The sequence below is a fragment of the Haematobia irritans genome, chromosome 2, assembly GCF_050003625.1.
Source record: "Haematobia irritans isolate KBUSLIRL chromosome 2, ASM5000362v1, whole genome shotgun sequence".
NCBI lineage: Eukaryota > Metazoa > Arthropoda > Insecta > Diptera > Muscidae > Haematobia > Haematobia irritans.
In genome coordinates, this window is record NC_134398.1 from 176,141,647 (window position 1) to 176,157,834 (window position 16,188).

General features: G+C 27.9%; 1 protein-coding gene across 1 annotated transcript; it reads left to right on the top strand.

Annotated features, from left to right (window-relative positions):
- The first annotated feature begins 9,806 nt into the window (after positions 1-9,806).
- Positions 9,807-13,251, top strand: Thor (eukaryotic translation initiation factor 4E binding protein thor). Its single transcript, XM_075296890.1, has 2 exons — positions 9,807-10,281; positions 12,042-13,251. The coding sequence occupies exons 1-2, from the start codon at positions 10,143-10,145 to the stop codon at positions 12,248-12,250; spliced, it is 348 nt and encodes a 115-aa protein (XP_075153005.1). The 5' UTR covers positions 9,807-10,142; the 3' UTR covers positions 12,251-13,251.
- Positions 13,252-16,188: the final 2,937 nt, after the last annotated feature.

The following is a 16,188-nucleotide window of genomic DNA, read 5'->3' on the forward strand; positions in this document are numbered from 1 at the left end:
AAATGAAAATTTTGATAAAGTTTCCTACAGAAATAAAATTTTGACAATATTTCCTATAAAAATGGAATTTTGACAAAATTTTCTAGAGAAATAAAATTCTGACAAAATTTTCTATAGAAAAAAAAATAGAAAAAAAAAATTTTTAATAGAAATAAAAATTTTACAAAATTTTCTACCGAAGTACAATTTTAGAAAATTTTAAACTTTTAAATGTTATTCTTTTAATTTGGAAAAATGGTCCGCTGGTACGAATTTTGGTTCAATTTTGAAAAAAAATTTTGGTCCAAAATAAAATCTCGTTGTGGCAACGCTGAACGTGGTGCAATCAATCCCAGTATCTCTCGAACACCGAAAAGATTTTACCATTGATCTTACTCGTGTAGTTCGGATTGTAGAAGAACTTCATCTAAGAGCATTTATCTTTCTGCAACTCTCTTAGGAACTTATTCGCATTGTTCAGGAGTAAAGAGAATGTGTTAATAAAAGTCAGGTTCATTAGCTATCTTGTCTAATTGAGCCACCGTGTTGCGATTGATTTTTTTTTGGGTTTCCTCCTAATTTCGAGATTGATTTTACTTGTGCAATTCGGATTTTAAAAGACCATCATCTAAGAGAATTTTCCTTTCAATATCAAATTTTACTACTGATATTATTCATATACCCTATATTATATAGATGATCTACTTGTCCCCGGGAAAAAATGTGTCAGTTCCAAAAATTAATTTTCGGACATTTCGCATCATAAATGTTCTAATTTTGTGTAAAATTGGCAAACTACAAAAAGGAAAACGAAAGAGAATGTAAGCGTGTTCTTATTTTCTTCGTTTATTCTTAATCTACGGAACTGTCAAGCATCGTTTGACACGGATGAACCATCTATATAATATAGGGTCTATGATATTATTCGTGCATTTCGGATTGTAGAAGAACTTGGTGTTAGAGCATTTCTCTTTCTACAACTACTACTCTCTCTCACCTACTCTATTTCGTGCTTTTATCTTACGCGCATGTAATTTTTTATCAAAGAAGATTTTTTTAAATATTAAAATTAATTATACTATTTTCTTTATAGTTAAATACCTTATACTTTAACTATAAGACTTTGTCTTAATGTGCCGGTTATTAAATAAATTAAATACAGTTTCTCTTAGTAATAATTTTTTCTTCGAAATCGGTGAAAGATTAATAATAAGAGAATTAATATCAAATAGAAACGACAGCATAGGACTAATTATGGTTCCAAAGAACCAGTCAGTCGTATATTGGATGAATTCAAATATATATCCAATGAATTTTCTAAATTTGTAAATATTCGAGATTTAATATAATTTTAATTTTAGTTTTAGTAGTCTGTAATGAATATTGTATTTTCATAGAATTATAAATAAATAAAAATGTTATGTTTTTTAAATACTTTTTTAACTTTTCTTTATTTCTCTTTCTTAAAAAGTAAATCCCCATTAATACACCTCAACGATACCCACATCGATGTAGTGTCCTATACGATTTGATAGGATTACCATGATAAACAAAAAACTTAATTGCTATACAGTCAACGTTTTCCAGCTTGAGGTGTATGCTATTACGATTGATTCTACTTTACAATGAATATCAAGGCATCCATATTGAAAACATTTTAAGTAACACTAAACAAATTTTTCTTTTTTTTTTATTATAATCCCCTATGAATTTGACTCTGAAAATGCGGGAGTGGTACAAAGATTTAGCCATAAAATCTAGACATTCAAATGGGTTGACCTTGAATTTTTCTATGTTTTTTTTTTCTTGTACTACAAAAACCTTACTTACATACAACCTTCTGATGAGGATTTTATTGGATTGACTCTTATTTACAAAAAACTCACCACTTGAAGTTTTAAGTGTTCGATATACATATGTGGGTCAATATTTACATATGAGGCTTATACATTAAAATGGGTCATAATATTAAACAAGTATATACGGCCGTAAGTTCGGCCAGGCCGAAGCTTATGTACCCTCCATCATGGATTGCGTAGAAACTTCTTCTAAACACTGTCATCCACAATCGAATTACTTAAGTTGCGGTAACGCTTGCCGATGCCAAGGTATCTTAAAACCTCCTAACACCACCTTCTAAATTGTATGTAAGTCCATACGTGGTATATATTAAATCAAAAAAGATCGATCCAATACGTATAAAATTCAGTTTGACAAAGTAGACATAACATTTTGACCAAATTTTCTACAGAAATAAAATTTTAACAAAATTTTCTATAGAAATAAAAATTTTCACAAAATTTTCTATAAAAATAAACTTTTGAAAAAAAATATTGTATAGAAATAAAATCTTGGTAGATTATTTTTGGCTCGAGTGGCAACCATGATTATGAACCGAATAAAATTTGAACAAAATTTTCTATAGATATAAAATTTTGAAAATCTTTCTCAAAATTTTGACAAAATTTTCTATAGAAATAAAATTTTGGTTGATTATTTTTGGCTCTAGTGGCAACCATGATTATGAACCGATATGGACCAATTTTTGTGTGATTGGACCAATTTTGGTATGGTTATTAGCAACCATATACTAACACCACGTTCCTAATTTGAACCGGATCGGATGAATTTTGCTCCTCCAAGAGGCTCCGGAGGTCAAATCTGGAGAACGTTTTATATGGGGGCTATATATAATTATGGACCGATATGGACCAATTCTGGCACGGTTGTTAAAGATCATATACTAACACCATGTTCCAAATTACAACCGGATTGGATGAAATTTGCTTCTCTTGGAGACTTCGCAAGCCAAATCTGGGGATCGGCTTATATGGGGGCGGTATATAATTATGATCCGATGTGGACCAATTTTTGCATGGTTGTTAGAGACCATATAACAATATCATGTACCAAATTTCAGGCGGATCGGATGCAATTTGCTTCTCTTTGAAGCTCCGCAAGCCAAATCTGGGGATCGGTTTATATGGGGGCTATATATAATTATGGACCGATGTGGACCAATTTTTGCACGGTTGTTAGAGACCATATACCAACATCATGTACCAAATTTCAGCCGGATCGGATGAAATTTGCTTCTCTTTGAGGCTCCGCAAGCCAAATCTGAGGATCGGTTTATATGGGGGCTATATATAATTAAGGACCGATATTGACCAATTTTTGCATGGTTGTTAGAGACCATATACCAACATCATGTACCAAATTTCAGCCAGATCGGATGAAATTTGCTTCTCTTTGAGGCTCCGCAAGCCAAATCTGGGGATCGGTTTATATGGGGGCTATATATAATTTAGGACCGATGTGGACCAATTTTTGAATGATTGTTAGAGACCATATACTAACACCATGTACCAAATTTCAGCCGGATCGGATGAAATATGCTTCTCTTAGAGGCTCCACAAGCCAAATCTGGGGATCGGTTTATATGGGGGCTATATATAATTAAGGACCGATATGGACCAATCTTTGCATGGTTGTTAGAGACCATATACCAACATCATGTACCAAATTTCAGCCGGATCGGATGAAATTTGCTTCTCTTTGAGGCTCCGCAAGCCAAATCTGGGGATCGGTTTATATGGGGGCTATATATAATTATGGACCGATGTGGACCAATTTTTGCACGATTGTTAGAGACCACATACCAACACCATGTACCAAATTTCAGCCGGATCGGATGAAATATGCTTCTCTTAGAGGCTCCACAAGCCAAATCTGGGGATCGGTTTATATGGGGGCTATATATAATTATGGACCGATGTGGACCAATTTTTGCATGATTATTAGAGACCATATGCCAACACCATATACCAAATTTCAGCCGGATCGGATGAAATATGGTTCTGTAAGAGGCTCCACAAGCCAAATCTGAGGGTCCCTTTATATGGGGGCTATACGTAAAAGTGGACCGATATGGCCCATTTTCAATACCATCCGACCTACATCGATAACAACTACTTGTGCCAAGTTTCAAGTCGATAGCTTGTTTCGTTCGGAAGTTAGCGTGATTTCAACAGACGGACGGACGGACGGACGGACGGACGGACATGCTTAGATCGACTCAGAATTTCACCACGACCCAGAATATATATACTTTATGGGGTCTTAGAGCAATATTTCGATGTGTTACAAACGGAATGACAAAGTTAATATACCCCCATCCTATGATGGAGGGTATAAAAAAATATATTATATATCTCACTGGGTTACCATAGTGAAAAAGTTTCTTTAAATAAAATACAATGGAAATAACCACAATTAATCCATTAGTTCATGGTCGATGTAATCAAAAGGAAATTAATTCAATGTTAGCTAAAATCAATTAAATATTTGCGTTCTAAGCATTTCTTTTCTTTTGCGAAAATAAACAATATTATATAAAGAAAATATAAATAAATTGAAAAACACAAAAAAACTATTATTTTTTTTTTACTATTTCGTCATAGTGATATATTTAAATTGTTTGTCCCAATTTAGTTCTTTGGACGTCAGTGGGTGTATTTTTTTATTGTCTATGCAATTAAAGTAATTGACTTGCAAATTAAAATCAACTAAGTGCAACCGTACTTACAATTACAAAATTGAATCATTTTTTTAAGAAAATAATTTGAATTTTTTCCATCAAAATAACGTTCTGGCAAAACAAAAAAAAAACTAAATTTTCTATACAAATGAAAATGTTGACCCATTTAATAAAGATTTTTTGTATCAAATTGACTATAAAAAATTTACATAAAAAATGTATTTGTTTTGTTTTTGAAGTAAAACTAATAAATTTTTAAAAACTAAAAAATTTTAAATATTTTATAAATCATTTTTTTTTTTTTTTGAGAACAAAATAAATTTTATAAAATATTTAATAAAGATTTTTTTGCAAACAATTTCTCCATTGAAATAAAGTTTGGAGTTAAAATAAAATTTTCTATCGAAATAGAAACAAACATTTGGAGCAATTTTTTTGTAGATATAAAAATATGACCAAATTTTCTATAGAATTATAGATTCAAAAAAGAAAAAGGTAATAATATAAAAAACAACTCAAAAACTAAAATTTAGTCCATTCTAAAAATTTTATAGCATTTCCTTTAGAAATTAAATTAATCTTTTAAAGCCATAAAAATTGTTACCAAAAATAAATCTTGATGAAATCAAAATTAATTTAATTTTTTATGCGAAAAAAATGTTTTGAACTAAATTTTCTATACAAATACAAATGTTGACAAAATTTTCTATAAAAATAAATTTTTAAACAAATTTTACTATAAAAAAAAACATTGACCAAAACTAATATTTTTTTAATATTATATAATTTTTTTTCTATTACAAAAACAAAAATCTTGATCGAAATAAAGTTTGGACAAAACTAAAATTTTCTTCATCGAAATAAAGTTTGAAGTAAAATAAACTTTTCTATCGAAATAGAAACAAACTTTTGGAACAAATTTTTGTATGTATATAAATTTGATAAATTTTTGTATAGAATTAAAAATTCAAAAAAAAGAAATAATATTAACAAAAAAAACTCAAAAAATAAAATTTGGGCCCATTCTAAAAATTTCATAGCATTTTGTTTAGAAATTAAAAATTCTTTTAAAGACATAAAAATTGTTACTGAAATTAAATCTTAATGAAAACAAGAAATTGTGATAGATTTTAAAGAAAATTTATTTAATTTTTTCTGCGACAAAAAATTTTTGAACTAAATTTTCTATACACATAAAAATGTTCACAAAATTTTCTATAAGAAAATTTTTAACCAAAGAAAAGAAAATTTTTAACTATAAAAAAAAAAAACATTGACCAAAACTAATACATTTTTAAGAATACAAAATTTTAAATATTCTATAATTTTTTTTTATTACAAAAAACAAAAAAAAATCTTGATCGAAATAAAGTTTGGACAAAACTAAAATTTTCTTCATCGAAATAGAGTTTGGAGTAAAATAAAATTTTCTATCGAAATAGAAACAAGCATTTGGAGCAATTTTTTGTAGATATACAAATATGACCAAATTTTCTATAGAATTATAGATTCAAAAAAGAAAAAGGAAATAATATTAAAAACAACTCAAAAACTAAAAGTTGGTCTATTCTAAAAGTTTTATAGCATTTTCTTTAGAAATTAAAAAATCTTTTAAAGCCATAAAAATTGTTACCAAAAATAAATCTTGATGAAATCAAAATTAATTTAATTTTTTCTGCGAAAAAAATTTTTGAACTAACTTTCTATACAAATAAAAATGTTGGACAAAACTAAAATTTTTTCAATAGAAACAGAAAAACGTTTTTAAAACAAATTTCTTTAGAAAAATGTAAATATTTGATATAAAAAAAAACAATTTTTTGCAAAAATTTTCTGTACAATGAAAATTTTTATAAATTTTTTGTATGGAAAGGAAAATTAAAAAAGGAAATAATACTTAAAAAAAATACCAAATACTAAACTTTTAAACGATTTAAAAAACAAAAATCGTAGAAATGAAAATTTCTAAAAATTTTTAATGAACAAAAAATTTTTAATATTTTATAAAATAATTTTACAAACAATTTTTTGGGGGCAATAAAGTTAAAAAAGAATAGAAAGAAAATTTTGACAAAATTTTTTCATGCAATTAAAAGTTAAAAACATTAGAAATAATATTTTGAAAAAAAACATGATAAAATTTTCTCTCAAAATAGAAACAAAAATTTTCTATAGAAATGATGAAACAATTTTCTATAGAAATAAAATTTAGACAATTTTTTGTTTTTAAATTAAAGTTAAAGAGAATTCGTTGGAATACTCTTTAACAAAAATTTTCTATAGAAATGATGAAACAATTTTCTGTAGAAATAAAATTTGGACAATTTTTTGTTTTTAAATTAAAGTTAAAGAGAATTCGTTGGAATACTCTTTAAAATATATATATATATATATATATATATATATATATATATATATATATATATATATATATATATATATATATATATATATATATATATATATATATATATATATATATATATATATATATATATATATATATATATATATATATATATATATATATATATATATATATATATATATACATTTTTTTCTATTAAAAAAATCTTGATAGAAATAAAGTTTGGACAAAACTACAATTTTCTGTGGAAATTGAAACAGAAAAACATTTTTGAAACAATTTTCTTTAGAAGAATGTAAATATTTTATATTACAAAAAAAAACATTTTATGCAATTATTTTCTATAGAATGAAAATTTTTTTGTATAGAAAGAAAAATTAAAAAAGGAAATAATACTTTGAAAAAAAAATACTAAATTCTAAAATTTGAAACGATTTTAAAAAAGTTCGTAGAAATGAAAATTTTTAAAAATTGATACTGAACAAAAAATTGTTAAATATTTTATAAAATAATTTTACAAACCAATTTTTGAGGAAAGAATAGAAAGAAAATTTTGACAAATTTTTTTTATGCAATTAAAAATTAAAAACATTATAAATAATATTTAAAAAAAATAGATAGTAAAATTTTGAATCATTTTAAAAAATTTCATAGCAATTTATTTAGAAATGAAAATTTCTAAAAATTGTTATTGTTGTAAATACTTTATAAAATAATTTTAAAAAATCCAGATCGAAGTAAAGTTTGGACATAATAAAATTTTCTTCGAAAATAGAAACAGAAAAAATTAACAATTTATTATAGGAATAAAATTTAGACAATTTTTTTTAATAGAAATTACAGTCAAAAAGAATTCTTTGGATATAATGGTATGAGAATAAAATACTCAAACAATTTAATTTGGAACAATTTTGAAAAATTTCGTAGCAGTAGAAATTCTTCTAACCCCCATTTTCATGAAGCTTCGTTAGTGCTCCGTTAACTAACGAACTTTTAAACCGTATTATGGACATAGCTGTCATCTTTCCTATAAATTTCATATGCCAGTTAGCAACTTAACTGCCGACAATTTTTCAGTTAAAGTTAACCGAAGAGAAGATATTTGCAATTTACTTTCTGTTAACTGGGAGTTAAAGCCTAACGGAGCTACATGAAAATGGCCGTAAGACCATAAAAATTGTAACTGAAAGAAAATTTTGACGAAATTTAATAAAATAATGTCTAAGTAGACTGTGATTGTAACAAAGTAAATCATTAGATACTGGTCTATTCTTAAGAAACGATTTACTTGTGCAAACAAAATTATTCCGGCAAAAAAAAACTTAAATTGTCTATTAAAAATTTATATGCATTCACTACGACTGTGTAGTTTGGAAAATGTTGCAACAATTTGTAAATTAAAAATGTCATAAAAGTATTACGTTTTACAAAATGTTGTTATTGATAAACAAAACCACACACAAATATATTGCATAAATTTTATTTTAAAATTTTAGAAAAACACAAAAAAAAATTGTTTTCATTATTTGCAATATTAATGGACGATAAAGCTAATAATGAGAAAAACAAATTGTTTACAAACAATAATCCATATATTTTTTTTTTAATTCTATAACAGGCCATCGTATAAAAATACACACATTCGGATCATTTGCAATTCATTTCTTATTTGACAAAAGAGTCAATGAATGGAATAATGATGACCTTGGGGCCAAATATCATCAACAACAAATTGAGCGATAGAAAAAAAGGGGCAGTGACATTTTCAAAACGAAATTGGGTGAAATATACACAAGAAATGCCGGTCCAAAACAAAAAAAAGAGGAATTAAAGGAGGAATTTAATAATAAAACAATATTAATTAAATTTTATTATTTTGTATTTTATTGTAAACTTTCATTTGAATTTGTATAATTTTTAATATATGTATTTATTAATGTAACAATAATAATTTAAAATATTTATAAAAAATTAATTTTTGGTATTAAATTAATCATTTTAAATATTATTATTTTTTTCTCCACTAGAAACACCATTTAATGTATTTTTCCACAACCGATTTCGATGCCACAATTTCAATAACTGTGAGTAATTATTATTTTTATTGAACTTTAGATTATACATAGAAATGTGAAAAACATGTTTTTCTACATTGCTTCAAACTTATATTGAAGTGCATATTTTGTTTTCTAATTTGAGAGAAATCTAAATGCCCACGATACCCCAGAACAAACAAATATTAAAAACCTCACTAAATTTGTTGTTGAATTTGTTTGTAGGAATTTTTTCAGATTGTTTTTTTTTTGTTCTCTATGAAAAAGAGTGCGCAATAGATTTAATATGTATTGCGGTCTGGCTATACACGTTGAACGTTGACGTTGACGTTGAGGTTTCTTTTTATCATTAAAGAAATTCTCTGTACTCTTCATAACGAATAACGCTAACTGCGGAGGTTTGGGGAAGAGCAACAACAAATGAAAATATAAACAAGCCATATCAACAAAAACAACTCTTTGAAAACAACAATAGACCAAAGAATACACATGCACACACACACACACACATCATTGACAACCAAGTATACCCCCAAACCGTATAGAAAACACGCCATTGAAAATGTAACACAGTTATAATGGGATGGGGGAGAAAGAATGAGAGAGACTATGTGTGTGAGTGCTTATAGAGAGACAGCTCTCTTATTAAATAATATAAGGAGAATAAAAAAGAAAGTACTCGTTGCGCGCCAATGTCCTCGTCTCTGCCTTTGCTTATAATAAGGGATTGTTTGTTTGTTTGCTTACCATGGCTGCTGCTGAGATGCTACACATACACACCAACAATTTTATGTTACTCACTATATTTTGCCGGTGTATTTTGGCACGTTCGCCAGCCATATAAATACCGGCATGAAACAACCCATAGAACAACATTTCACCAACGACTTTCAAAACAGTCAGTTGTAAAACGCCAAGAGATTATCTAAAAAGCATAAAACCCTCTGATATTTTGTGTCAGTCAGTTCTATACAGAAGGAAATTCAAAAGCGTATTTCAATTCTTAAAGAATTTGAAGTGAAGAAAAAAAGTGTTTCAAAACAAACAAATAGAAAATTGTTTCTTTTTTAAAAAGAACTCTATAAGTGATATACCAAAAAATATTAGCCAATAATTCACCAAGTGAAAATATAATTAAATCAAGTGAAAATTAAACAAATTTATAAATTATTTAAACAAACAACAACAACAAAAACCAAACATGTCTGCTTCACCTACTGCTCGTCAAGCCATGAATGTACCCCAGAAAACTAAGAGAATTATGATTTCCGATCCTATTCAAATGCCGGAAGTGTATTCTTCAACACCCGGTGGCACCTTGTACTCAACAACACCTGGTGGTAAGTATTGATAAAGAATTGCAGCCTTGTAAAATATCTGTAAAAGTAGTGTTACATTTTATAGAAATTTTACACTATGTGAAATTGAAGGTTTTTCTATTTGTGAGAGGTCAGTTTTGGTTTTTTGGTGAGAAAGAAAGAAAATGAAATAAGTGAAATTTGGGATTGGAAGGAAAATGTGTACAAAAAAAATAACAGGAAAAAATTTAAATTTTATAAAATAGTAAGAAAAAAATATTATATTAGTTTATAATTCCATCAAATGTAGTTAAATTCTTAGGAAATAGTAAAAACATATTTAAATTAATTTATTAGGTAAATATATTTTTTATTTTTATTATTTTTTTTTTTTTATATGATTATTACCTTCCTAATTGGTTATTAAAATCTACCTATCAATTCGTTTCATTGAAATTCGTTTTTGTCTCATTGTCTTATCAAATCTTCGATGACCTTGTGAAATATTTAGTGAAAATTATGCAATAATTTAGAACAATAAAAATTCTATATTATCAGGAAATTGACGTCATAAAAAACCAATAAATTATTAAATTCAGTTTTTTTTTTTTGGAAAATTTTTATTTTTATAAAAATTAATTGTTTGTTTGTTTTGCTGACTAAATAATTCCAGAAATTTCCGGTATTTCTTTTATTTTTTAACATTCAAATTAATCAGAGAAAATAATTTAAAACATTAATATCTTCAATCATTCGATTAGTTATTGCAGCCATAACCTTAGTCAAGATATGAGTCATTTTATATAATCGTAACATTTCCGTACCGATAAGATATTGAAAAATTATCATACTTGGAAAAGAATAACACTTGACTTTGTTAAGTAAGATCATTAGTTTTGTTTATTAGAGGTATTAAATTTCATTATCAAGTGTTTTTTATGTAAAGGCCATACAAATAAACTAACAATAAAGTTTTAAAAGACGAAGTTGTTAATTAAAAAAAAAATAAATATTGGAAAAATATGATTTATTTTTTTAATTGAATATTCAAGGGTTAACAATTAAACGAACTTTTTTTGAATAAAATTTTTTTATTTACATACTTTTCATAAAATTCTAAAATTTATGGGAAAACTCAATTTAAAAATTATAAAAAATAAAATTAAATTTTAAAATTACCATAATACAAAGTAGCTTATTAAAAAAATATTACGAACATAGGATTTAAACAATCAATAAAGTTTTAATAGGCTTTAATACGAAGTTGTTAATTATAACAAAAAAATAAATAAATATTGGAAAAATATGATTTATTTTTTTATTTGAATTTTTTTTTTAATTAACATTCATGAGAAAAATCAAATTAAAATAAAGTTAAATTTAAAAATATCATAATAAAAAGTCTTTAATTAAAAAATATTGCAATAAATATAATTTATATGTATTTTTTAATATTGAAGTGTTAAAAAGAAAAACGGTTTTTTTAATAAAAAGTTATTAAGTGAAAAATAAGCAAATCCTAAAATTTATGGAAATTTTTTAATTTAATAATTTTTAAAATTAACAACAATTAAATTTAATTTCGAAAATATTTTACTTTACTTTACAAAAATATTAACATATTTTATAGAATGCAAATTTTATTATTAAAATTTATAATAATTCATATATTGTTCGTAGACAATATAAAATTACATAAAACTGACCTCTTTTATAAACATATAAATATTTTATTTATTTCTATTTTTGTTTTTTTTTCTTTAAAAATATACTAATTCCCTTCTTTTTTCTCTTTCTTCCAGGAACCAAATTGATTTATGAGCGTACTTTCCTCAAAACTCTCCGTCAATCTCCTTTGAGTCAATCACCACCAGCCAATATTCCCACTTGCCTGTTGAAGGGTACACCAAGAACACCATTCCGCAAATGTGTACCACCACCATCGGATTTGGTGAAAAAGACCGAGTCGATGAAAATCGAAGATCAAGAACAATTCCAATTGGAATTGTAAGAGGGAATTTCACCAAATAAAAAGGTCCATCCTAAGCATACAATTCACCTAAAACTCATTAAAAACAACCCTGCCAATTAGGAAAGAAAAGGAAAACCTAAGATCATCACAGCACTTGTCATCAAAAGAGAGTAGAAGGTTTCTTCAGTTTTTCCTCTAACCAGGAAATAGGAAGACCAACCCTTCCCAATTAATTAATTAATTAATCAATTAAGCCCAGAAGCTGTAAGAGTATAGAAACATATTTAACTATGAAAAATCTATCTAATTATCATCCAAATCGCAAAACTTTGTACTTCGCTAAAAATTCCAAAAATAATTGATTTTCTCAAAAAGATATGCCGAAAAAAACTCGCCTAAAACCACATTTTAGGGGTTTCCTAAGCATATTTTCAAAAGGTTCTTAAATCATATAACCTTAAAAGAGATTTCAATTTCATTTGAAAAGAATACAAAAATACACATACACTCGAAAAGTTTTCAAAACTTTGTATGCTTCCTTTTATTAGTCATCATCGTAGTTAATAAGTTTGCGCCTTCCTAAAATACCATCCTAATGAAGAAAACAAAACGCATTTAGTATAAGATTTTTTTTTATTATATTATTATTTGTTTTTCAAACATTTTTGCTTTCGATATTCTTTTCTTTTTTTTGCAACATCAAAAAAAAAAACAACTATAATTTGTTATTTTCAGTCATATTGACTGGACTCCATTTGTATAAGGAACCATCGAATAAAAATTATATTTTTATTTTTTCTTTTAACTATGAATTTTTTTGTATTAAAATTTTGTTGTAAAAATTTTTTTAATTTCTAATATATTTTGTATTGTTTGTTTAAACATCATCCTTAATATAATGCCATGATATAGTGTTTAAGTAAACTTTTTGTATAAAATTAAAAAAAATTATCAAAAAAAACAGACAAAAATTATAAAACTACAAAAAAAAAAATCAAGAAAATATAGAAAAATAAAAACTTAATATTTATTAAAAAAAATTACAATTGGTTTTTTATGTATTAAACTATATATCAAAGGAGTAGGAATCTCATGATTTTGGTCGGGGGTCAAAGATTATTTTGGGTTATATATTTTGCATTCTACAGTTTTTTTTTTTTAAATTTTTAAATAGCGGATGCTATTCTAAAAAAAAGACAAAGCTAATAGAATGAGATTCAAAACATGGGCACTGTATATCAGCCACAATTTTGTCCGGCAGTTTAAAAGATCCATTAGTTCCTGTTCTTCATACACTCAAAAAAAGTTTACTTGAATTCAATGATTTTGACATTCTCTTAATGATTCCGATCCATTCCCTTAATGATTCTTTAAAATAAATACATTTTTAGGGCCTTAAATCAGGATCTATAATATGGGCTGTATAAATTTGAATATCTCTCCCTTAATGATTCCTATCCATTCCCTTAATGATTCTTTAAAATAAATACATTTTTAGGGCCTTAAATCTGGGCCTTTAATATGGGTTGTATAAATTTGAATATCTCTCCCTTAATGATTCCGATCCAAAGATGCCGCTTCTTTAAAAAAAATACATTTTTAGGGCCTTAAATCTGGGCCTATAATATGGGCTGTATAAATTTGAATATCTCTCCCTTAATGATTCCGATCCAAAGACGTCGCTTCTTTAAAATAAATACAATTATAGGGCCTTAAATCTGGGCCTATAATATGGGCTGTATAAATTTGAATATCTCTCCCTTAATGATTCCGATCCAAAGATGTCGCTTCTTTAAAATAAATAAATTTTTAGGGCCTTAAATCGGGGCCTTTAATTTAATTTAATTTAATTTAATTTAATTTAATTTAATTTTTTTTGGAAATAATGCTGCAACTTTTCACCACTGTGGTATCACAATGGACTGAATAGTTTAAGTGAGCCTGGCAATATCGGGCTGCCACGATACCTAATCTACCTCGATTCAAAGACTTAGACTTCACGTAAAGATTTTGGCATTGATTCCGAGACAAAAAAAGGGCAAGAAGCAATGAATTTTACATGGCAGAAGTGGTCTTTTTAAGCATCCGTATCATTTATTTCGCATAGATTCTTCAGATGTGATACTGTTTCAGTTTTTCGGATTTCTTTTTGAAAAAATAAGGAAAAACGTAAACCTATATTTTTATACCCTCCACCATAGGATGGTGGTATATTAAATTTGTCATTCCGTTTGTAACACATCGAAATATCGGTCCATAATTATATATAGCCCTCATATAAATGGATCCCCAGATTTGACCTCCGGAGACTCTTGGAGGAGCTAAATTCACCCCATCCGGTTGAAATTTGGTACGTGGAGTTAGTATATGGCCTCTGACAGCCGTGCAAGAATTGGTCTATATCGTTCTATAGTTATCGCCAATCACACAAAAGTTGGTCCATATCGCCAAAAATAATCTATCAAAATTTTATTTCTATAGAAAATATTGTCAAAATTGTATTTCTTTAGAAAATTTTGTCAAACTGAATTATATACGTATTTAATCGGCCTTTTTATACCCTCCATCATAGGATGGGGGTATATTAACTTTGTCATTCCGTTTGTAACACATCGAAATATTGCTCTAAGACCCCATAAAGTATATATATTCTGGGTCGTGGTGAAATTCTGAGTCGATCTAAGCATGTCCGTCCGTCCGTCCGTCCGTCCGTCCGTCCGTCTGTTGAAATCACGCTACCTTCCGAACGAAACAAGCTATCGACTTGAAACTTGGCACAAGTAGTTGTTATCGATGTAGGTCAGATGGTATTGAAAATGGGCCATATCGGTCCACTTTTACGTATAGCCCCCATATAAAGGGACCCTCAGATTTGGCTTGTGGAGCCTCTAAAAGAAGCATATTTCATCCGATCCGGCTGAAATTTGGTATATGGTGTTGGTATATGGTCTCTAACAACCATGCATAAATTGGTCCACATCGGTCCATTTTTACATATAGCCCCCATATAAACCGATCCCCAGATTTGGCTTGCGGAGCCTCAAAGAGAAGAAAATTTCATCCGATCCGGCTGAAATTTGGTACATGATGTTGGTATATGGTCTCTAACAACCATGCAAAAATTGGTCCATATCGGTCCTTAATTATATATAGCCCCCATATAAACCGATCCCCAGATTTGGCTTGCGGAGCCTCTAAGAGAAGCCTATTTCATCCGATCGGGCTGAAATTTGGTACATGGGGTTGGTATATGGTCTCTAACAACCATGCAACAATTGGTTCACATCGGTCCATAATTATATATAGCCCCCATATAAACCGATCCCCAGATTTGGCTTGCGGAGCCTCAAAGAGAAGAAAATTTCATCCGATCCGGCTGAAATTGGGTACATGGTGTTAGTATATGATCTCTAACAACCGTGCAAAAATTGGTCCACATCAGTCTATAATTATATATGGCGCCCATATAAACCGATCCCCAGATTTGGGTTGCGGAGCCTCAAAGAGAAGCAAATTTCATCCGATCCGCCTGAAATTTGGTACATGATATTGGTATGTGGTCTCTAACAACCATGCAAAAATTGGTCCACATCGATTCATAATTATATATAGCCCCCATATAAACCGATCCCCAGATTTGGCTTGCGAAGTCTCCAATAGAAGCAAATTTCATCCAATCCGGTTGTAATTTGGAACATGGTGTTAGTATATGATCTTTAACAACCGTGCCAGAATTGGTCCATATCGGTCCATAATCATATATAGCCCCCATATAAAACATTCTCCAGATTTGATCTCCGGAGCCTCTTGGAGGAGCAAAATTCATCCGATCCGGTTCAAATTATGCACGTGGTGTTAGTATATGGTCGCTAACAACCATACCAAAATTGGTCCAATCACACAAAAATTGGTCCATATCGGTTCATAATCATGGTTGCCACTAGAGCCAAAAATAATCTACCAAAATTTTATTTTAT

Coding starts and splice junctions, on each gene's coding strand:
- Thor (XM_075296890.1), top strand. CDS start 10,143: ATGTCTGCTTCACCTACTGCTCGTCAAGCCATGAATGTACCCCAGAAA. Junction 10,282..12,041: donor GTACTCAACAACACCTGGTG/GTAAGTATTGAT, acceptor TCTTTCTTCCAG/GAACCAAATTGATTTATGAG.